The sequence below is a fragment of the Macaca nemestrina genome, chromosome 4 (genome assembly GCF_043159975.1).
Source record: "Macaca nemestrina isolate mMacNem1 chromosome 4, mMacNem.hap1, whole genome shotgun sequence".
Lineage (NCBI taxonomy): Eukaryota > Metazoa > Chordata > Mammalia > Primates > Cercopithecidae > Macaca > Macaca nemestrina.
In genome coordinates, this window is record NC_092128.1 from 93,053,055 (window position 1) to 93,078,130 (window position 25,076).

A 25,076-nucleotide genomic window follows, 5' to 3' on the forward strand; every position below is an offset into this window, starting at 1 on the left:
GGAGAAGGTAGAGAAAATCCCAGCCCTCACAAAGCTCACAGTCTCCTGTTAGCCTAAAAAATGCAACTTTTTTTTTTTTTCTTTTTTTGAGATGCAGTCTTGCTTTGTCGCCCAGGCTGGAGTGCAGTGGCGCAATCTCTGCTGACTGCAAGTTGTGTCTCCTGGGTTCATACCATTCTCCTACCTCAGCCTCCCAAGTAGCTGGGACTACAGGCGCCCACCACCACACTTGGCTAAATTTTTGTATTTTTAGTAGAGTTAGGGTTTCACTGTGTTAGCTAGGATGATCGGTCTCAATCTCCTGACCTCATGATCCGTGCGTCTTGGCCTCCCAAAGTGCTGGGATTACAGGCGTGAGCCACCGCACCTGGCCAAAAAATGCAACTCTTTGTTGATTGATTCTTTACTGCAACACAATGATAAATAACGAGGAAGTAAATCTCCTTTTATACAAAACTCAGTGTACAATATATGCTATTTGTAAAATACAGTGGTTTTAACAATAGATATATTATATTTATAACATATTTATGTACGTGCTCTGCCACATCGATTCATTCATGTAAAGAACCTGGAAGATGGGAGAATAATTTTTTTCCCTAGTTCGTGAACATCTTGAATCATGACAATGATCAGAGCATCTCAAACACTTTTGCTGTGTCATCCCAGGTGGAGAAGATAACGTGATCACTGCAGCATCCCTGCAAAACTCTATGTGGTCAGGAGCAAAGGGAACAACTGTAACTTGAGAAGTGTACATCAGAATTTCTCAATCACTATTTCAGAAAATGCAGTAAAAGAGAAAAGAATCATACCTGGGAAGGCGTATGTTCAAGGTACGGATTAGATATTCTTCTTGATAGAGTCTATTTTAAATAAAGAAAAAAAATAGTTAGAACCAAATAAACTTTTGTACCAAAAAAGGAAAACATAAGCAACAGTGGCAGGGGCAGGACCCTGCTAAACAAACAAAAAAAAGCTTGAATCTCAAATCATGGTCCCTATGGGCTTGGTATCCTTATTTTCACTCAATGTAAATATCTGGTCAACATTCATAACAACAGGACAGGATATTCGACTTGAATGGCTCTCAACAGAAGTACAACAGAAAGACTGGGATTTTCTTGGACCGGTCACTTTATTCTTGATGTGTTTTGGATTCCATTTCTCCTTTCCTTTTCCTCACCCTAACTCAGGCCCTCATCACTATACCCTCAACTACCTGCTTCATCTTCCCAGTGGATTTTCCTGCTCTCTAGTCACATCCCCTTCAGGCCATCCTTCACACCTCAACTAAGCAAATCTCCCTAAATCACCCCCTTGACTTGCAGAGGGTCCCTTATTGCTTATCTGAGTTAATCCATGCTCCCTTGGCTCACCACAGTCTGCCTCCAACAGATTTCCAGTATTCTCTTTCCAACTCTCAACAAGGCTTCTTCAGTTTAGCAAGACCTACTTGTCAGAAGAACCTGCCACTCATAACCCTGCCTTTAGTCAAGTCAGTCTTCATGTTTAAAGCCTTCCATCTTCCTCAATGCTTCTCAGAATCTCACCAGACTTGAAGTCCAGTTTTGTGGAGTCGGCTCCTGCATGAAGTTCCTCCTACTGTGGTAGGTTCCTCTTTAGAGCTCTGTTTTTGCTACTATTCAGGTGTGGCCCCTGGGTGCTCGGCATTGTTGGTTGTTTTTCTGTGTGCGCATTTGCCCCAAGGAATCCATAAGCTCCTTGAGGGAGGGCTGGCAGCTTATTCTGCTTTGCTTTCATGGCATCTAGCACACAATTGTGCATAAAGATGTTTATTTTTTCTATTCATTTATTTAGATATTTATATAACTGTATGAACTTAATAAGTAATTGCTGAATGATCTCAATTGCAGGAGCTAATTTTTCCTGCCTAATGATCCAGGAAACAGCACCATCACCCACATATGCTTAAGCACAATACAGAACTATTATCATTTCCTATTGCAGTATAAAAAAAAAGAACAGAGAAACTAACATTTATTGAACTTCCAACCTATGTTTAAAAGCTCTTTCCATCTCTATTCTAAGTCTTGCTATCTTTCAAGATCCTATAGTTTTCAGACTGCCGCCTCCATGTCTTAGAATACTTTGCTAAATGTACAAAACATACCCCACCAGTCATCACTTTCCAGCATCTGAACCTTCTACTAAACTTTAGTCTAAAAAGAGAATTCCCATTCTGCCCCTTCCCCAGGCCACATGGCCCTCACACTACTCCTAATTAAACTAAAATAAAATGTATCAACTCTTTATCCAGAAATGCCAAATGATACCCTGTTAAAGATTTGTAGCTTCATTCAAAGAAAATAAATTTTATAAGGTAGAGAGCTCATTTTTAATTCCCAGCCTTCTGGTCTTGTCTAAACGTACTCCCAATCAGCAGTGCCTAGGCCTCAGGTACCATGAGCCTATGTAATATAGTCCCTTATTGGTATACTGAACAATTTAAAAGTTTTAAATGTACCAGATTATATGAAGATGAATCATCATAATTTTTTTTTTCTCTAAACAGGTAGACTTTTAAAATCACTATGGCAGACCAGAAATGACAGTCTTTATGACTCATCTAATTGCCTGAATCAGCTCAGAAAAGCAAATAGTTTATATAATCTAGCTAAAGAAAAAGCTTTTAAGCAGAAACAAGCTCTAAAAAAAAAAAAAAAAAAAAAAAAAGCATTTTCACAAAACAAAACAAGCCACTTGCCTTCCTGGCCACTGCCAAGCGGAATCTGGCTGTCTACACACTCGTGTTACACTCACACAATTCCACTTAACAGAAACCTCCCCCATGGATAGTTTGCTTCAAAAGGTAGGTAAGGTGAGTAAATAAAGCAATGGGGTTCTTCTATACTGAATAGATAGCAGCGTTAGATAAGCTACTGGCCCCAGGAACTCAACAAGCTCAACATAATAACTGTCTTTTACAGGACACAATTCCTAAGCTGGCTGTCAGGAACTGCCTTGAAACCCTCTCTTCACTGGTCCCAGGAGAGCTTTGTTTCATTAACACTCTAGGACGGCGGTTCTCAAACTTGTTAGCTGAGCATGGGGAGCCACAGAGCTTTGTGGAACTCAGTCAAGTACTGACTCCCTAAACTTAAAACAACTATCATAACTGTACTTCCGCAGAGACCACTTTATGTTAGTTTTCAGTACTGACCCAAAATAGCAAAGGCCAAAGGTTTAAAAGAACATGGGGAATACTCCATCCATTACCTCATTTTTAGCAGGTACTGGGAAAGGACTGTTACTTAATTTTATCAGAGGAATACCATGGGCCATCTTACTGCTGCTGTAAATCACTCAAGAACTGCCCTCCCAGCATTTATCAGCAAGAGTACCGCAAAAGCACCCTTGAAAATGCACCCCCCCTTTTCATTTTAACATCTTTCCCTGATATACAACCACTCAGCTGTTTTCATCCCATCTTGGAATCCCTTGGTTTTATTTTTCCTCTCAGCATCCCAGGGCCTCATCTCATCACTCCTGTGGCAACTTATTTCCATTCATTTCATTTTTGAAGCACTTACTCAGCTGAGCACCAGGCTCTGTGGGAACTTCCAGAAACACACACACGGACAAGATACCATCCCTAATTTAGAAAACCCATTTGCCAGAAGGCATAGGATCTAAAGAACCTATTAAGCCCATGAATTATTTTTCTTGATCCTAATCTCCCTATCAATTTTCTCTGCAATCTTAGATGGCTGGTCACTCGATGCCGGGTATCCTCTCTTAAATGGCTCCCACCATAATCTCTCATAAATATAATGCCCAAAGTGATGATTCCTTTATCCTATGTATTTTAAATTTCCTAGAATTACTTAAGTTGGATGCAATGATTCTTTCATGAAAGACATATATATCCCAGAGTGATAAAAATACTAATAATACAAATGAAAATATATTTTTAAGTCAAATGTATTCCTCCTTTCCATTTTAATGCACCATGGAAAATGGTTCCCTGATTACAGGCAAACCTCATATTTTAAATGTAAACTAGGAAATTGCAATCCTTTAATATTCACAAATGGACTTCCAGAAAAAAATAATGGCATAACTCCAAAAATAATTGATTAGCAACCATATATTACATTTTTTAAGTCAGGTATATATTAAAATTAAAGTGTAATAATTCATGAAGCTGACTCTGAAGCAGGCAAGGAACTCACTCCGGAGTTGCTAAAAATATCTTGCTAAACAGTGTAATAGACTTAAGGCATATTTTTCATTAGCCCTTAAAAGAGATAGGCACAGTTTTTATTCGTTTTTAAAGGAGATGCCTTAATACTATCCTTAGACTCAGTTAAAGTACTTAGGCTACTAAGGGGTGAGAGAAATAAAGGAAAAAGACCGAATCGTTTCAGTCACTACAGAAGCACTACCTGCCCTTTTACTAACATGAACCAACAAGAACTACCAAATTTATTGTTAATGCAAGAATGACACAACTGTCTGCCAACTTCAGCCACTGTCCCTCTTCCTATCCTGGGTGACCAGGCAGAATATGAAGATGAAACAATGGAATAAGTACACTTGAATTTCTTACAAACGCAGGAAGATAAAAAGCCTCATAACTAGCAGGCACATATGTAAAGAGATTATAAAATAAAATACTAAAGGCTATGATCTATTAAGCTGCCCAGTGGATTTTTAACACAGGAAGAACTTGTGGGCCATTCTTCAGCCCCCAAATAAATTTACATCTCAACCAAAGCTTGGTCAAGGTTAAAAGGACAGAATCCCAGCCAGATTATAGGCTTGAGAATTATCCAGTCATCAAAGTTGGGGATAATGGGTCAGGTGCAGTAGCTCACATCACTCTCTGATAACATGCTGCAAGTTATTAATAGTAACTGAGTTTCTGCTGTGTGCCAGAGATTACACCAAGTTTTTGGGGTTTTTTCTTTTTTTTTGTTTTGAGACAGGATCTCACCCTGTTGTCCAGGCTGAAGTGCAGTGGCGCAAGCACAGGTCACTACAGCCTCAACCTCCCAGGCTCAATTGATCCTCCCACCTCAGCCTCCCAAGTAGCTGGGACTACAGGCACGCACCACCACCACATCCAGCTGATTTTTGTATTTTTTTGTAGAGACAGGATTTCACCCTATTGCACAAGCTGGTCTCAAACTCCTGGGCTCAAGCAATCTGCCTGCCTCAGCCTCCCAAGGTACTGGGATTACAGGCACGAGCTACCACACCCAGCCTATACTAAACATTTTGCATGCATCACATTACTTAATACTTGAAAAACTATAAGGTAGGTACTATAATTAATCCTATTTTGCAGATGACAAAACTAGACTTAAAGAAGTTAAGAAATCTGTCCAAGTTTGCAACCTAACTGCAGTTATTGCCCCATACATGTCTCTTAACATAGGATGTGATAATTTAAGAGTAATGTGACAAATAAGTGCATCTAACTGCAGTAAGAAGTCACAAATAGTATCTGCTAGACCCAGTGGTTCTCAACTCTGGATGTAAATAGAACCACCTGGGAAGCTGCAGAAAAACAAATAAAACAGGTATTAAGGACGCACCCCAAACATACTGAATTAGAATCTCTACGAGGAGAGCTGGGCAGTCTTTCCCCAAATTTCCCAGGTGGTTCTAAGGTGCAGCCAGGTGTCAGGGGAACTGTAAAAATAAGTGATTGGGAATGGCAAATTGAAACTTTCCTCATCCACTTCAGCTATGGGGCTTGGAGCACTGCTCAGACATCACCTCCTGCACACATATTGCTGAATGAAGAAGAGGTACTGTCGTTTACCAATAGCACAGGGATCCATGACTGAACCTCCAAGTGGCTTGTGTAGGAAAAAAGCCACTGTTTCAGCAAATCCCGTCCTGCACCTGTTCATGTGGTATGTGTTTTCCATACAACCCATCCTAGACATAGCCTTAAGCTACAGTATCTTCATGTCTGCACAGTAGCATAGTACCTACATACCTTCAGAAAGAGTCTACCCTTTAAATGGCATCCATGGCATTAAACTTAATTTTGACTTCCCATTATTAAAGCGCTCTATTCTAGTAGAAACATGTTGCCCTACTTAAAAGCTAAGTAGAAAATGAAAGTGGGTTCAAGGAGTACTTATAAACATTTCACAAACCTTTCACTGCTACAGAGACAAACCAGCAAGAACCAACAGCTTCTGGGAAAATATACACAACACATACAACAGAAACAAACCCCAAAGCTTCATCAATTTGATTTTATTTAGTTCTTGGGAAAATTTCTTTTGGGCTGTGTTTACAAACAAAATAATAGGTTCGCCTACCAAGATGGGCCTCCCTGGTTAATGCAATCACAGAGAAAGCTTTAAAATTTGAGAATTAAGTAACTAAAGATTTAGGAAACATGGTTTAATCAGCGAGCTTACTTATCTCCACTTGTCACTGAATTTCCTAGTTTTATTAACAAGAACTCATCCAGTCATACCTGGACTCCAAGATGGACCCTTCCTACAGTAACCAACATGAAGAAGCTCCCACTGGCCAAATCTGGGATGATTTGAACAGCAAATAATAAAATTATTGAATTATAATTCATAAGATGAATAACCATGAGTCCATACTAATACAAGCAATTGAATAAATAAATAAATGAGGATCAGGAAGAAAGGACAGCCCTTCCTCATGGGATTATTTTAATTACTAAATGCAGTAAAAAGAAGAAAACAGAAAACCACCATTAGGCAAACGCCATAGTAATAAATGTTGCAGGCAAAAATCATCCATAGATGCTAACATTAGTGGACAAAAATATGATGAGATATGGGACATTTGCATAATTATCAAAGTATCTCCCACCAAAATACCTAGTAAGTACAGAGGAAAAAATAACTTTACAGTGGAGTTTAGCTCACACCACTTTAAACAAATGATAAAAATTATCGCCTATCATGAGACATGTTGAGATCATCTGCCTCCTGATATGATGAACAGAGAAAGGCACTTTTATGGTATTGTTGTCAAAATGCACACCTGAATATAATGATGAAATATCAGACAACCTCAAATTGAGGGACATTCTTCAAAGCAACTGGCCTGTACTTTGCTAAAATTGTCAAGGTTAACAGGGACCAATAAAAACTAAGGAGCTATCCCGGATGGGAGAAGACCAAAGGAGCCAGACAATTAAAAGTATTATGTGATCCTGAACTAGAATAAGGACCTTAGCAGGACACATGGCAAATGTGAATGAGGTCTATATTTTAGTTAATCGTGTGGATCAGTGCTGGTTCTGACGACTGTGCTGTGGTTATGTAGAAATGTTAACATTTAGAGAAGCTGAGTGATGCTTATAAGTGAACTCCCTTTGTACTAGTTTTGCAACTTTTAAGTCTAAAATTATTTCAAAATAAAAAGGTTCTTTACAAAAGAATAATGACCTCCCTCCTCCCCACAAATGTGGTCTCAAAAATTATTCAAATATTATCTCAAAATATAGCATTTATTTCTTTGCTGAAAGCTGCACCGCCCCTCCATAACTTCCTTGGGCTGCACAACAGAATGACCCTCATGGCTTTCCTGCCCATTGAGGTCTCTGGCATCTTCACACAAATTAATCTCCAGAAAACGCCTCCTTACATGTCACCTTATTTTTAATACAACAAATATATATTTGTAAGTTTACTCTCCCTGAGTGCTCACAGAGTTCCAAGTCTTTAACCTAGTGGTCCACACCTTCCTTACCTGTCTACAAAGTTCCTGCTGCACTTCTCTACAGACACCCTGCTTCAGCCAGGCAGGTTGTCTCCTTTTGATGAGACAAACCACATGCATTCTCCCTTCATGCCTGAGCCCTTGCCATGATCTCTGCTCTGTGCACTTTTCTACATTTCTACATTCTGCCCTACAGTCAATCCACACAAATGCTGCATGAAGCCCAACAAAGCCCTGAGCCTCCCATGATTAATCTCTTCCCCCAAACATTCTAGCACTTTTTATATCTGCCACTGAAATATAGTGCCTCCTGGCCCCATTTGCACGTATACGCCATCTCTTTTCAACCAACCTAACCTACTAGAGGGAGTCATGCCTTCTACAGATCTAGCACCATCAGTGTGGAGCAGGAGCTGACCTCTGACCAGCCAATAGTGATTTCTTTCCAACATCACACTGTCTGATAACCTGCCAAGTGGTAAAGCATGATATTACCACCTCAAAGGCTATGAAACTCATCACCACCACTGCCCCACTCCAATCGCCACCTATCCTTTCCCTCATTTCCATCCCTGCCTTAAGTGGTCATGCATAGAAAGTGCAGAGTGTGCACAGTGTGCATACAGAGCTAGCTGAGTATACAGAGAGGGAGTATATATGACTCTATAAATTATATATATATAATTATATATTTTTAAATGTACATATTTATAGATAATTTATAGATAATATATAATTTATATATAATTTATATAATTTAGATAATATAGATAATATATAATTTATATATTATCTATAAATTATATACAGTAAATATAATTTATATATAATACACAAAATTTATATATTATATGTAATTTTTTTAAGACAGGGTCTTGCTCTGTCTCCCAGGCTGGTGTGCAGTGGCACAATCATGGCTCACTACAGCCTTTATTTCCCAGACTCAAGTAATCCTTCCACCTCAGACCCCCAAGTAGCTGGGACTACAGATGCTCACCACCATGCCTGGCTAATTTTTTATTTTTAGTAGAGACGAGGTCTCGCTATGTTGCCCAGGCTAGTCTCAAACTCCTGAGATCAAGCAATCCTCACACCACAGGCTTCCAAAGTACTGGGATTATGTGAGTCACCGCACCTGGCTAAATTTTACATACTGAATGACTTATGAGCTTGTTTGAAAACTTAATGATTCACTTGAATACCAATTATTCCTTTGTAGTGAAAAACACGGAAATTGTTTGTGTGGGGTCGTCAACAGGAAAAATGTTCTCTGTTCAGTTCCCACATTACTCACAAGTCAGAAATGAGTGAAAGAAATAAATCTTGTAGTAGCCAACTTTCTTCCCTTCTTTGGCATCTGGATATAAACTACTGTCTTAAATGTGTCTTTTCAATTTGTACACAGATTTTTGAAAGCTGCAGAACAATAAAGGTGATAGTGTAGAGTCTTCTGATGAAAGGAAGAATTCAGGATACTTGTTCCACTTTTTATTTTTCAATTACTCAACTAGGATATACAAAGAGCTTCAGAAATGTAGCAGCAGAATGGACCTCCAGGGGTCACCAGGCCTTTCTCTAAACTATGTGAGATGGGGAGATGGAGATTAAGAGTCCACAGACCAAACCCTGTTGCCACCTGTTTCATAAATAAAGTTTTATTGGAACACTGTGTGTTTACATATCAACTCTGGCTGCTTTACTGCTACAACAGCAGAGTTACATAGCGGCCAGCCAAGCCAAAAGTATTCACTATCTGGACCTTTATAGAAAAGGTTGGCCAATCCTGGTCTGGATTATCAAACTTTAAAGCACAGGAAGAGCTGTATAATCTCCCAGGCAATATATTCTAGTGCTTAATCAGTTATTAGCAAGAACTCTTAATTTTGAATCAAAATTATCTCCCACTGCAATTTACGACTGTTTCCTCCCAAACTATTTAAGGCACAAGTCCATCTCTACTTGGGTTACATAAAAGCAAGAAATGGTAGCTAAAAGCTGTTTTGACCTAAGATTAAAACAAAGAGTAGAAGTACTAATAAAGGGTACAAAGCTCTAATTATATAAGATGAGTAAATCCCAGTGATACACTATACAGCAAAGCACCTATGGTTAACAACACTGTATTGTATACTTAAAAAGTCTGCTGACAGAGATCTTATATTAAGTGTTCTTACCACAAAATATATATATATATATTAAAGAGGATGAGAGGAAACTTTTGCAAGTAATGGATAGGTTTGTGGCCAAGTTTATTTCCAAACTCAAGTTGTATACATTACACATGTACAGCTTTTTGTATGTCAATCATACCTCAATAAAGTGGCTAAAAAAGCAAATGAAAAAGGAGCAATTAGTTTCACTAACTCCTTTTAAATTGGGAATTTTCAATCTATAAATAATCTAGACAATGCTTGACTCCAGAAAACTGATGCTAAAGGCCAAATATACAAAAGTACTAGTAAATCCATGAGTATAAAGTGTTGTTTCAAATATCTGAATCTTGCACATAATACTGTCTCTGCCTAGAATGCCTTTCTCCTCATATGTTTAAATTTTCATATAGATTGTAAAAATGCATTCATATGCTCAAATCTCCTGTTAGAATTTATGTGCTTCTAAAGCATTTTGGATTCCAGATTCCTATTGACATGTGAATTTCCCCTGATTCATTACATGAATCTTAAAGATAGGATCGATATTGTGCTCATACTTACAAATGTCCACAGTGTCCAACATGATGCATTCTGTATAGTTAATTATCATTAAATGTTTATAAAGGAAAAAAATCTAGCCCTTTTAACACCTTCCTTAATGCTCTTCACCTTCCAGAGTTTCCAGTTCTTTCCTCTGTGCACTGCATCCTCTCCTCCTGGGAGGCAGCCTCGCATCACTGGTAAGAGTGGAACTCTGGGTTCACCTTGCTTGGATTCAAAGCTCATCAGTACCACTTAAAAGTTGTGTCCTTGGACAAGTTATTTAACTTCTTTGTCCCTCTGTTTCTACCTCTTTAAATGAGTGAAATAAAATCTACTTTTAAGGTTGTTGTAAAAAATATATGACTTAAAATTGTGATTCCCAAACTTCAGCATGCATCAGACTTATCAGAGACACTTGGAGAGCTTATTTAAAAGATTGCTGGGCTCCCTGGATTTTGGTTCAGTAAGTCTGGGGCCAAGCCTCAGAGTCTCCAATTAGAATTGGAGTTCCCATTTGAGAACAAGTTCCCAAAGGATCAACCACTAATGTAAAATTATATGAAGAGCTTAGAACAGCACCTGCTATATAACAAGTGCTTGGTGAATGTTAGCTATTGTTATTGTTGAGCACTCAGGAAATTTGGAAGTTTTAGTATTACTATGTGCATGAATGTGGGTCTCCCCTACTAGACTGTAAGCTTCTCAAGGGAAAGGATTGTATATTTTTCACCCACATCCCTAGGACGTGGCAGAGTGCCTGTCACAAAGCAAGGCCAGTGGGACCCTAATAGAATTCTCTGCATACCAAGAGAGAATCCTCTTACCCAAGGTTCCTCCTGGTTGGAAGGGAAAATAGGATGTGTGAGAAAGAAAATCCTCCTCCTGGAAACATTCCTAGGCATTTCCCATCAAGCCTCTTTTGGACATGGGCTATTTCATTCACTGCTTGACCCATGAGGGTCATTTCCCACACCTCGGAGTCTGGAAGAGCTAAACTGGAACTATTCAACTGTTATTAGCTTCTTGGGACCACAGTCCTTTCCCAGATAGGTACAGAATTTCTATGGGCTTCTGTCAGTGTAACAACCTGCCATCACCACTGTTTAGAACCCTAAGTACAGTCAATTTTTATATTTTACCTAGACAGTGACAAGTGGAAATCCTGTAATTGACACTAAACGTATACTATACATACATACATACATACATTTATTTATCTAAACATGTTACCAACTCAAAGCTCATATACTGGTGTTAATAGAAAACAGTAAATTAAAAAGCTATCCCAATGTGTAATACCTCCACTTGACAATTCCAAAACACTGCACCCACAATCTTCTCTACTGGTCTCCCACCAATGACTTGTCAGATGTGATGTTGCCTCTTACTTTCTTGGCAGGGGAGATCAAGCAGATACAAGCCCTGGCCCCAAAAGCAGGACGTTGTACAGCCAAGACAAACAACAGGGCAAAGAGGCCTGATCTTCGGACTGAAGCAACCTGATTGCCTCAAACTTACTGGATGTATTTTGCCTCCTCTCTAACTTTTTTCAGTATGTAGGGGGAAAGTCATATTCAGGCTCCAATTTACATGTATTCTGCTAGGTAAGCTCCAAGCAACTTAAAGTTATTTGTGTTTACCTCTCCTGTTTAAGCATAATTACTGTAAGAGGTTCTTTATAAGGGGTTCTATTTTTAGAACACTCTCAATTTTTAATTTTAATCAAACTTCATTTTAAACACCAACAACTGCACTCTTTCTGCTTTCTAGCTGCATGAAATTAGGTAACAAACTTAATTTCTTCTCTTTTATTCAGCTAAGCTAGAGTAAATCACAACCCTAATTTTTTCAAAGAGGCACCTTTTAAAAGTATGTTTATACTGATTGATAATCTGTTTCCAGACGAAAGACTTAATAAAGTGTCCTCCACTCCAAAAGTAGATAACTAGGGAATCAGTCAAGAAAATATGTATGAATTACAGAGGAAGGCACCTGTTGCTAGGATATGTTTACTACCTAAAAGGATTCCCCTCACTCTGGTTCCTCCTCCCTTCCCACAGCCTAGTCCAGATACATGATGATACATTATGCAGCCATTTCAGATGTTTTAAAGAGCCTTAACACATAGAAATATTTTGGTGAAAAGAGAAAAATAAAAATAAGTAAAAGTAAAGAGACAGTATAAGATCAACAATACCTAAAAAACAAACAGAATGGAATACACCTAAATGCTAACAGAATGGGTTCTGTGTCATAGCTAGATTGTTGTTTCTCCCTCTTCCCAAACTTCCACATTTTTGATGTTGGATATTGTCAGGTCCAGAGTCAGGATCCAGCCCATGCTGAGGTCCGAAGGGAGTGGGTGGATGAGTGGCAGACAGCTGAAAGAACACTCGGGGGGCCATAGGCAGGTAAAGGACAGTTTTATTCGGCAGCTGTCCTAGACTGTCTCTGTCTCTGCTACCTGTTCCCGCCACTACCACACACAGCTGTACGGCCGGCTCTCTCTTCAGGGTCAGCAACTTAACTCTTTCCCTCTGGGCACAAGCAAACAGAGCTGTGTCCTGGCTCCCCCAAGTCTGTCTACAAGACAGCTATAAAACAATATATAAAAAAGCTATTAAACAAGATAACACTTCCACTCTCACAGCCCTGTCACCTCCAACCCTGTAAAGGAAAGACAAAGTTCACAGATAAAAATGGTGACTCGATACATAAAGGATTAAGAACAAGTCTACAGACCGAAAGAAATCCACAGGTAAGTTAGTTCTCATGTAAGTGTAGTTATGGATGGGGGAAAGTGAGCTAAACCTCTAGGTCAGGAGCTGAGAAGACAAGGCTGGGTTCTGCTGGGAAGGATGCTGGCACTAATGCTCCCTTTCTGCCTAGTGAAGTCCATTTGGCTTTCTGCCTATCCTGAAGAGATGTGAGCACAGAGGAGACCATGGAGGTAAGGGAAGGAGCCCTCTGCAAGTGTAAGGGCAGACATAAGACAGTGATAACCTATGGTGGGGAAATTTCAAACAGCAAAGCAAGAAGAGATGAGGCAGCCCTTCCATTTCTAAATGACCCTTTGTAGGTAAAGGATACAAACAAGGCTCTGCCCAAGTTCCTGTTCTAAGAACATCATTGTTCGGAGAGTCTTGTGGCCCATTTGCTAAAGTGCTTAGGACCACCTTCTCTTGCTATTAACATCTGAATAATCAAATTTAACAACATCTGAAGAAAACAATTCAAAAAGTAAATACTGCAAAGTCAAATATCAGTAAATCAGGGGTTCCCCGTTTTTAGATTTAATTATGTCTATACACAACCAGATTCTATATCAGCTTCAGAAATAGGAGTGTGACATATGCAATGAGTTATAAGACAACAGCTACATTATACATTTAATATATGATCTGAAGGCACATGGTCAATGTCGTTTTTAGTAAAATCCAAACTTCCTCTCTGACCCAGAGTACAGGTATTGCATTAGCTACTCACTCTGGGGTACGTAAACTGCAAATCAATTTTTAAATTAAAATCATGATCCTCATATACAGGATGCTAGCTTCATTAGAGCTCCATAAGCAAGGATCCTGTCCCACAGCCCTACACTGTCCACCACATTCCCTCCTGAGTCCCAAGTGCCAACTCTCCAGTTTGACACCAGAGAATGTCAGTACTCAGGCTTCAGCATGCAGACTGCGACACAGATAGCAACCTGTGGGAGGAAAAGGGGTTTTAAAGAACCCTGAAATACAGATTCAATTAACTACTTTTCCACACACACAGATCTTCCATTGAGGGTAAGATTAAATTACCAACATTGTTGTTCTTAAAGCAGTTCCTAAGCTGGACTGAAACTATTTTAAAACCCGTAGATGGAACATAAAATGGAATGATTGAATCCTATTTCTTTTTTCTAAGATAGGCCCCTCTCCAAGGTGGAAGGCTTACAGAAGTTTGATCTTTCTATACCCTCTTAAGTCGACATTGTGTGTGTCCTTGAAATAAAAGGTCAACACCCCTTTAAAAAGTTACAGGAGGTGGGCCGGGCACAGTGGTTCACGCCTGTAATTCCAGCACTTTGGGAGGACGAGGTGGGCAGATCACAAGGTCAGGAGATCGAGACCATCCTAACTTGGTGAAATCCTGTCTCTACTAAAAAATACAAAAAATTAGCCGGGTGTGGTGGCGGGCACCTGTAGTCTCAGCTACGTGGGATGCTGAGGCAGGAGAATGGCATGAACCTGGGTGGCGGACCTTGCAGTGACTGGAGATTGCACCACTGCACTCCAGCCTGGGTGATAGAGTGAGACTCCATCTCAAAAAAAAAAAAAAAGAAAAAGTTACAGGAGGTACCGAGTTGACCAAGAACATTCAAGAAAGAAGGAGTACATTCAGAACAGGGACAGCAGTAGGCAGGTAACCAGGGATTTCCTTCTATTTCTATTACATAATCTAAGAATCACGACTTAGAGGAAACTTGTTGAAAGTAATGGAAAAACTTAGAACATTAAAATATTGTTAAAATTCTAGGGTAAAAGCATTATATCCTTCCAGCTTGAAAACCACATGATTCTGGAGATTGGTTGCACAACATGAATGTACTTAACACTACTCACCTGTACAGTGAAAAATGGTTATGATGAAAAATTTTATCTTACGTGTATTTTATGACAATTAAAAGCAAAAAAAAATTTTAACTATATTTGACAGATTCTGAAATTACAAATTTACTTGCAAATGATAATCTCCAAAGCTAAATTAAACACAAAACTAAAGCCTCCTGGTTGCAGGTTCTCTGCCAGGGCACTTGAACTTTGCCTGTAAATTGCTGCGCCTCCGTGCCCTGGGGAGATTTAATGCCCTGTCAAATGTTCTTCATTTCAGCCAGGTTTTCAATGGCAACGTTAGAAAGGTAATCATGAGCAAATGAAGCTCCAGGAATTAATTAGCACAATTGTATCCCCATGTTTTCTTTTTATATATGTACTTAAATGCAGTAAAAAAAAAGTCATCATATGAATAAAGCCCTAAATACAAAGGTAAAATGAGGAGCGTTCCACCTACAGAGAACAGGATGTTCCTCTTTCCGTGAAAAGCACTTTCTCCCTCCACTCTCACCCACATTTCTGTAGTAAAGATTCCATGCTAACAAGAGGTTTTTCAACAACTAGTTCCCATTTCTTATTATGGACAAGATTTGACACAGGAAACTTTTTTGAAAGCGTTCCAGTTATAAATTAATTCCATGACTCATGGGAGGCAATTTCTTTCACATAGTCCTCACCTAAGTCCTATGTATCTCAAGCTGGATGGCAAACACTTCTCACAATCATAGTCCTATTAACCATCAGCTGGCACATTAAATCTTTAGCCACCTTCTCTCTGGCTTTCTCACGCCCTTTTATGCCTGAGGGAGCAACCCACTACAAGGTACACTGACACACAATTGAAAGAACCTGTGGCTGTTTTCATAAATCACTGGCTTTCAAACTTTTTTTTACTGCAACCCACTGTAAGGAGTATATTTTATATGGTTACCCAGGTCACACAAACATATGTGTGTAGGTACGTAGCCAAAATAAAATGCTTTTAATCGTCCTCGTACTCTGCCTACCAAGTGAGATCAATTCTGAGCTCATTATGTGATACAGATAAATATTCATATTAAATGCTAACATTTCACTATGGTGATTCTATAATTCTCATGTTAAACTGTCCTGAAAAAAAACTTTTCAAAAGTTAATTTGAGTCTTCAAATCTTCAGTAGATAAATACTTAAGTATTTACATATTTAAAATCAGGTTGAACTGCATGACTATATACCTAGAAATAGTGGGGGGTCAGGGGGAGGAGGTGAAAGAGAAAGAGAGGGCAACATTAACCAACCTTGGGACCCAAAACAGCATATTCAATGCATGGGATATACTTAGTCATTAATTTTTTTAAATAAAGCTTCCCTACAAACAGACTCTGATCTGGGTTTGCCAGAATAACCAACAGTCTTAACAATCTTACCTGAAGGGAAAGATTATTTCAACAAAAGAATGGACAGCTATAGCTTTCTGTGAGCCAAATTTGAAGAATGAAAAGAGTATTTATTACAGGAATCTCCCATTCTTTTTTATTTCTAAATATTAATGCTGCAATTTTTAAAAAGAGGGGGTCCTCTAAAAACCCTCATAGGGGTAGGATAGGGTAAGGTATATGGATGTGCTTTGGTCAAGGAATAGGCCGAGGCACACATCCAGGCCTGCATGACTTGGTGGGATTGGTGCACAGGCACACACTTCCACTTGTTATATAACCTGTTTGTGTAAGCTCGTATTTGTCTTGGAGCCACTATTGTTTGGAAAAGGTATAACTGCCCTGCTGGTGCTGTATCGGTGCTCTTGTGCTGGCACCCAGAGAAAGAAAGAGTACCAGAGCTGTCCGTCTTGCAGACGGACAGAGGGGAGCCAGGGCATGGCATGGCTTGACATGGCTCGTGTTCATGCCCCGAGAAAGAGTTAAGCTACTGACCCTGAAGGCAAAGGAGAGTCGGCTGTGCAGTTGTGCATGGCAGCGGCTGGCTCAAGCGGCCGAGACAGAGCGGACAGTGTTAAGAGAGCTGCTAATGAGAGAGCTGCTGAATAAAACTACATTTCACCTGCTTACGGTGCCCCGCGTGTTCTTTCAGCTATTGCCCATCCACCCACCCCCCACGGACCTCAGCATGGGCCTGAACCTGAACGTGAGCATGACATTTGGGTTAGTCGTGGACCTGACAGAGGGGTTTGTCTACTACAAGAGTTTCCATCTTGGCTTTTTCTCATTTAACAAAACAGGAGGAAAGAGAGAAGTGTTAAAAATGATCATAAAAACATAGTATTAAAAACACACAAACACAAGGTGGCAGAAAAAAAAAATGAATACACTGTTCCTAAGAGCAGCAGTGTAAAACTAAAGCCCAAAATGTAGACAATGAGGCCTTTACATATCCTCTGTTGTTAATCATGTTCCGGAATCAATGTTTCTGAGGGAACCATGAAGAACTGAAACAAAGTCCTTGAACAAAGACTGGCAATTTCTGATAAGGGAAAAGCTAAGGCAAGCAAAGAAGAGATTGTGGCATAGAAGGAACACCTGCATCCTGAACAGCAGCCTGGCATTTATTTAGCAGCACTGCCAACATACATATGTATACATATAAGATCACTTAGCAATATGTATTTACCAACCACTGATGTACTGCTTATTATTTTCCACTCACTATTCTAAGCACTTTTTATAAATATTAATGCATTTATTTTTCATAACTATCTTTGGAAACACAGAGAGGTTAAGTCACTTGCCCCCAGTCATTCAGGAGGTGAGGGTCAGGGAAAGCCTGGCTAGCTGGATCCAGCTTTTATATTCGTTATCTCTACATTCTTCCTGTCCTTCTCTGAAGCATGCTCTTGGTTCCTGCTCCATTTGAAGCCTACCCCTCCAGCCTTCCAATAATTCTGCAAGCCAATCTGCATCGCAACATCCTTCCAGTAATTTCAGAGTTGGTCTCTTGTTTGCAATTAGGACCCCTGACTGATTCAGTCCCAAATCCAGTTACACAGAAGAGTGTTATGTGAACATAAAAGCCTCCACTGCATCCTGTCCCAACAGCAAGTCAATTACCTGAGAGGGGGCAATGGGTGAGGATAGGCGGGGCATGCATGTTTATAAACGAGCCAAATCCTCACCTTACGTGGTGGGAATCAAGAGCACTTGCAAAATTTATGAAAGCAAGAAACAGTGGTGCTCATAATTCTTCTCAGTTTCAATGAGGCAAGTGGATTTCATGTGATCAGCTACACAAGTTCACAGTTTTCTACCAGAGTCTACTTTGACAAGCAGCTATGAGTATCTTTAAGCCACAATTCCCTGGACTTTGCACACGTAGAAATTTAAGAACTGGGACAGGCAGAGGTAGATAAAGGAAGCAAACTGTCTCCTTTATATCCTGTCAGTTCCTTCTCTTCCCACAAGAGCTATCTTCTACCTCATCTTCCCACACCTACCCCAAGGCTGGGCTCGAGGACAACTGGCACCATGCTGACTGGGCAATGAGGGTGGAAACCTGGCACTGGGCAGATGCAGCCTGAGGACAAGGTGGGGTGGGTGGGGCATCTACTTCCATTTTCCTGGAGGCCACAAAGCCGTATCAACTGTGGGGTGGGGGGACACACAGAATGGTCAGACTGCCATCTAGTTCTCCTTCCCTGAACCAAAACAAGAAACAAATAAAAACAAAAACAACAACAAAACACACACACACACACACACACACACACACACACACACACACACACACACGAAACTTCCAAAACTGTCCTAGAGGCAAATACTGCCATTTAGTCATTTAAAAAGCAACTCCTTTCCTTCTCTGTCACATAAGGTAACTTACATAACAGAAACAACTTTTCATACAAACATGCAAACAACCATACTCATAATTTCTTAAATAAGAATCTTGGGAATCTAAAAGACTTTCTGTATAGAAAAGACAACCTCTGGTCATGTTTCTGACAGACTTCTAGTCCTCTCAACACCAGAAACCTCTTTGGTGTTCTTGTTGATTTTTAGTTTTTTGTAAAAACAGAAAGCAAATTACTGAATCCTAGCATCGCTTCCTTCGCAACACCCAGACTTCTTATTCCCAATGCCTCCATCTTAGATCAGGCCCTCGAGCCCTATCACCAGGGCAACAATCCCTAAGTGACTTCCCTGCCTCAACCTCTCCTTTCTCCACTCTGCACACTCTTTAGAAAGAGACCAATCTTTCTAAAGAAATGCTTTTGTCAACTGACAGTGACTGCCACCTTACATCTGTTACATCATGTCCACATGTAGTCTCACCTTTATTCTGCCCCAAACCATGTATCTACTGCATGAAGTGGTTCCAAAATGCTCGTGTGAGGCACACTACAAATAAGGGCAATGTAGGAAGCTTTTTTATAAAATTAAATTTACTTAATTATGAAGAAGAGTCCTTTATTCTGGTGGTACACAAACAGGCTATACCTTACTGGGAGATGACTGAACTTAAGCAAAATAAAGACAGTGGTAGAGGAATAGAGCATGGAGAGGAGGTTGATGTTACAATTTTAAGTATAGTGGCCAACGGGTCTTCAGCCAGCCAGCTGGGAAGGGGTCCCCAGAGAAACTCCAACCAGCCTGTGCACTGGCAGGAGTGTGCACTGGCATGGAGCCACAGAAGTTCATGCCATTTACAGCAGGGAGGAGCCCAGCCCCTCCTCTTCCTGGGTGGAACCTGGGATTCAGTCTGCCAGGTGGGAAGTGCACAAGCAGAACTCTGGCTTTGCAGAGGATCCTTGTTTCCATTTTCACCCAATAAACCCTGCCCTCTTCACCTTTCAAACTGTCTGTGAGCCTAAGTTTTCGTGGCTGTGTGACAAGGACCCCATCTTTAGCTGAACTAAGGAAAGAGTCCTACAACAGGCTCACAGAGAAAATAACCTTTGAGCAGAGAGGTGAATGGATATCTGCAGAAAGGGCTTCAGACTGAGAAAACAAGTGAACAGGCCTTGAGGTGGTGTCACTGTCCAACGTGTTCATCTTGCCTGCTGCCCAGATAGAGCCGAATTGTCAAGACAGGGGAACTGCAATACAGAAAGAGTATAATACCTGTCGAGCTGGCTAAATGGGAGACTTGAATTTTATTATCACTCAAACCAGCCTCCCTGAAAATTTAAAGGCTACACTTTTACAAGATAGTTTGGTGGGCAGGGGCTAGGGCACGGGTGCTGCTGGTTTGGTTGGGGATGCAATCGTAATCATAGAGATGTGGAAAATGGTGCTCTAGTGCTGACTCCGCTTCTGGCTGGGGATAACAGGACCAGTTGCCAAGCACTGTGGGTCCAAGTGGGGCCATCAAGTCATCAGAAATGCAAAAGTTTTAAAAGACATCTTAAAAGGCCAATCTTAGGTTCTACAATAGTAATGTTATTTATGGGAGTAATTGAGGAAGTTGCAAATCTTGTGACCTCCAAAACGGCTGATAATTAGTTAACTATACCTACATCTTAGCAGAATTCAGGACCCCCTCATAATCCTACACTTGTGGTCTTCTATTAGTTTTATAAAGGCAGTTTAGTTTGGGGAAGAGCTATCATCATTTAAACTATAAACTAAATTTCTCCCAAAGTTAGCTTCGCCCATGGCCAGGAATGACCAAGGGAAGTCTGGAGGTTAAAGACAAGACAGAGTTGGTTAGGTAAGATCTCTTTCACTGTCATAATTTTTTGTTACAATTTTTACAAAGGTGGTTTCATGTCCAGCATGATGGGCAAAGCCAGTGGGAAGTACAGCAGAGCAAGACGACAATACTATGGCTCTTAGATCTGAGGAAGAGGCTGTCTTTTGTTTACAAAGCACATTGTTTGCAATGTTAACACACCACTCACATTTACATCTAATGTAAAATATGTCCGAAATCTCTGGGTAAATCAAAGTACCTATATGCAACCTTTGTTGCCTAATAACTAACCCTGATTGTTATTTTGCACTTGGCTTTGTTCTTTTCATACTGTAGCAGCAAGTTTAATCTTTGAGATCAAAGAACTGTCAGTAGCATAATTGCTCAGTAAAAGTATTTTTAGCAAGTCTTCATTAGAAGGATACTTACCTGCTGCATTTCATTTGAACTAGCAGATCTATTCTACTGCTGACAGATTGCTTTCATTTATTCCTTGAGGTCTCAAAGACCAGGTAAAGCCTATTCTTAGAGCTGCAACCCAAATTATTAGTTTACCTGTTATGCAGCACATAAAATAAGTCAGATACCAACCTTACCAAGGTAATGTAGCTCTAAACCTGGTGGGTAGACAACTCCCAGCTCTTAAATCACCTCCACACTGAAGTTTTGCTCTCATTCCAAACTCAGAAAGGTAGATTCTATCCCGTTGGCACTCCCCAAAGTATTTTCTGTTATTTTCTGTTCTAACATTGTAGTTATACTACATATTTTGAAATTGGCAAAATTTTATAAAACTAAATCATAATGCAATCAACATGTTTACCTTCCCCACTGGACTCTGAGTAGCTAAGGACTGGGATAATTCCTTTAGTCATCTGTGTATTCTCAATGTCTAATGGCTGAAGTAGACATTCCTAACATTTGTGCTTCTTTTATCCTTCAAGACTCCTGGGAAGATGACACTTTGGTGGCCCCGGAAATGACTGAGACCAATGAAATATCAGCAAAAGTCACCTTGGCCAGAGTATTTAAAAGCCCATGTGCAATTCTCCATTATTTCTCCACATGCTGCATTCATTGTGGAGGAAGAAGGTGATAGGGAAACATACACGCAGAGCTGCTGTTACAGTTAGTAGCTAGTCAGACGTGAGCAGGGCAGAAGAGGCACCCCGCACCACCAGGAATGTCAGAAGACCATCAGGTGAGGGTCAGGCGTTTGTTAACTGTCTCTCTAAAATAATTATTGATCAGAGCCAGCATCAGGGAAAGGCGGCCTACCAATTCATAGAAAAAAAATGAAGCTGGTGATCAGCAGCTTCCAGATAAGATCTCAGGAGCTGGGTGAGTGGGCTCAAGCATGCACACTAAGAGGCAAAACAATAGAGTTTAACTGGTGTATGACCTTATGGGAACACTCGACTGGTAAGGGAAGAACGCCTCAAGTGAGCATGCATACAACTTCAGTAAACACACTGTGCATGCGGCTCCTCCCAAGTACTGGCAAGCAACTGCAGACGCTCCACCCCAGAGGGAGAATCAGGGGAAAAAGGACGCAACTGTTGAATAAACCTTCACTCCTGCTCTAAAACTGGCTTCAGTCTCTCACTCTGCCTATGCCCCTCAGTTGAATTCTTTCTTCTGAGGAGGCAAAAATTGAGGTTGCTGAAGACCTGTACAGATTCACAGCCGGTAACACTGCCACACAGAAGATAGCTCCCCTGGAGAGCACCCGGATGCAAAATGTTTCAGTAAGAAACAAATAAACTGTTGTGTTAAAACTACAAAGATTTTGGTGGGGTTTTGTTATTGCAGCAAAACCTAGACTATCCTGATGGACACATCAGAGAGTAAGTGCATGATACAGATTTTAGAAGGAAGAAAAGATACCAGGAAAGGCAAAAGAGGGTGACTGCATCAGATGGCAGTCTGGGATGTGAGGAACAGGTGCTGCCTGCAGTACATGCAACAATTAAAATCATTAATCCACTTTCCTTTGTCTTGTGTTTAGCCTTATATTCCCAGAGCTATTACAATTGTTTAAGTAGAAGCTTCTACATTTATTACAGTCATTACAAAATGAAACTGGTTTTGACATTCACAATTTCACTTCTCACCTGAGCAATACCTTCTCGTATGTATCCTTTGACCAAGCCAGAGGTCACTATTTAAAGCAGGTAGTTTTGAAAATGTCATGCTAATCAGCAATCAACACTTTTGTAACTCTCCACTCCCTAAAGCAGACCAGGTGGATGGTTACTCAAGCCTTTGCAACAGTTCCCCTTAAGTGGGGAATGTGAGAACTTAAATATTCTAAAAAAAACTCATAGACTGGGTGAGGCGAGGGCTTCTCTGACGGTTTTAACATGCAGAGGTGTGCTTCAATCATCCAAACTCCTGAAAAGGGCATCAAGCACCCTCTCCTATTCTAAACGGAGCCCTCAGCTGGGGCCAGGCAAACTGATGGTTTGGTGCCAGGATGAAGAAACAGGAGTGCTGTGCTGGGAAACAATGACAACAAACAAGCGGCTGAGCTGATTCAGAGAAGAGAGGCTGGGAAAACAGCCCACCAGAGAAGCCTGCAGGAAAAAAGCTCAGGAGAGGAGAACAAGACAACAGGAACCACAAAGCCAAAGGAAACCTAACCCAAAGTAAAGATGGATAGCTCATCCAAGGGGAAGGAAGGAGACGAATCTTCACAAACCAGGAAGAAGGCTGATCAGAGACTTCTGAAGGCCAAACCAGAGAAGGAGATGGTAAGCACAGAAAGTGGACCTGAGTCTCTGAACAGGAAAAACTCCTTTCCCAGCTAGAGGGATAGGGAGAACATTCGCTCTAATCTGGAGGTGAAAACAAAGTGGATTGGCGGGACCATCCTTGGCCCAGGGTCTGAGGCTGGAAAAGGGATTCCTGCGTGTCGGGGGTCCCCAGCCCCCACAGCCCCTCCTCCACACTGAGCTCCTCCTTGTTCCCTGACCAGGGCTTGGATTCTCTTACCAGGGTCATTTGTACTAGAACCCCTCTCCTCTTCCCTCTGGTCTGTTCCCACTAAGAGGTGATGCACAGGCATGGCCACTTCCTGGAAGCCTTCAACTAGGAAAGCTCTACCTCCTTCCTGGAAGGTTTGGGCTCCTGTCCTCTGGGCTTCCATTTGCTTGTCTTCTCTAGGTACCCAGCAACACAGCTTTATTGGAGAAGTGACCAGAAAGAAGAGAAAATGGAGCAAAACCAAAGAATTCATACACTTGAACTCGTGCCACACTGAGTAACACGAGGTGACTTATCATGATTGCCTCAGATGCATGAGGTCATCCCTTGATTCCCTCACATATCCATGTTTTCTGACATAAAAATATAAGGAAACTCAGTGTATTACTCCGTTTTCACACTGCTGATAAAGACATACCCAGGACTGGGCAATTTACAAAAGAAATTGGTTTAATGGACTTGTTCCATGTGGCTGGGAAGGCCTCACAATCATGGCCCAAGGTAAAAGGCACATCTCACATGGCAGCAGACAAGAGAAAAGAGCTTGTGCAGGGAAACTCCCCTTTTTAAAACCATCAGATCTCATGAGACTTATTCACTATCACGAGAACAGCACAGGAAAGACCTGCCCCTATGATTCAATTACCTCCCACAACACATGAGAATTCAAGATGAGATTTGGGTGGGGACACAGCCAAACCATATCATTCCACCCGGTCCCTCCCAAATCTCATGTCCTCACATTTCAAAACAAATCCTTCCTTTCCAATAGTTCCCCAAAATCTTAGCTCATTTCAGTATTAACTCAAAAGTCCACAGTCCAAAATCTCATTTGAGACAAGGCAAGTCCCTTCTGCCTATGAGCCTGTAAAATCAAAAGCAAGTTAGTTACTTCCTAAATACAATAGGGGTGCAGGCATTGAGTAAATACAGCCATTCCAAATGGGAGAAATTGGCCAAAACAAAGGGGCTACAGGCCCCGTGTAAGTCCAAAATCCAGCAGGGCTGTCAAATCTTAAAGCTCCAAAATCTCTTTTGACTCCATGTCTCAGATCCAGTTCATGCTGATGCAAGACAGGGCTCCCACAACCTTGGGCAGCTCCACCCCTGTGGCTTTGCAGGGTATATTCCCCTCCTGGCTACTTTCACGGGCTGTGTTGAATGTCTATGGCTTTTCCAGGGGCACAGTGTAAGCTGTCAGTGGATCTGCCATTCTGGGGTCTGGAGGACAGCGGCCTTCTTCTCACAGCTCCACTAGGTGGTGCCCCAGCAGAGACTCTGTTTGGGTGGTCCCACCCCACATTTCCCTCCCACACTGCCCTAGCAGAGGTTCTCCATGAGGGCCCTGCTCCTGCAGCAAAACTCTGCCTGGGCATCCAGACATTTCCATACATCTTCTGAAATCTAGACAGAGGTTCCCAAACCCCAATTCTTGACTTCTCTGCACTCACAGACTCAACACAACGTGGAAGCTGCCA

At 40.9% G+C, this 25,076-nt stretch overlaps 1 protein-coding gene across 2 annotated transcripts in view; it reads right to left on the reverse strand.

Moving 5' to 3' along the window:
• The window catches only part of LOC105475677 (Rap guanine nucleotide exchange factor 5), a 242,049-nt gene that overhangs the window by 203,446 nt on the left and 13,527 nt on the right, over positions 1–25,076 (reverse strand). For both annotated transcript variants that reach the window (XM_011731142.3, XM_071094929.1), the window contains exon 2: positions 816–866. In XM_011731142.3, coding sequence (XP_011729444.1) covers positions 816–866 — 51 coding nt within the window. The remainder of the gene's footprint in view (positions 1–815; positions 867–25,076) is intronic.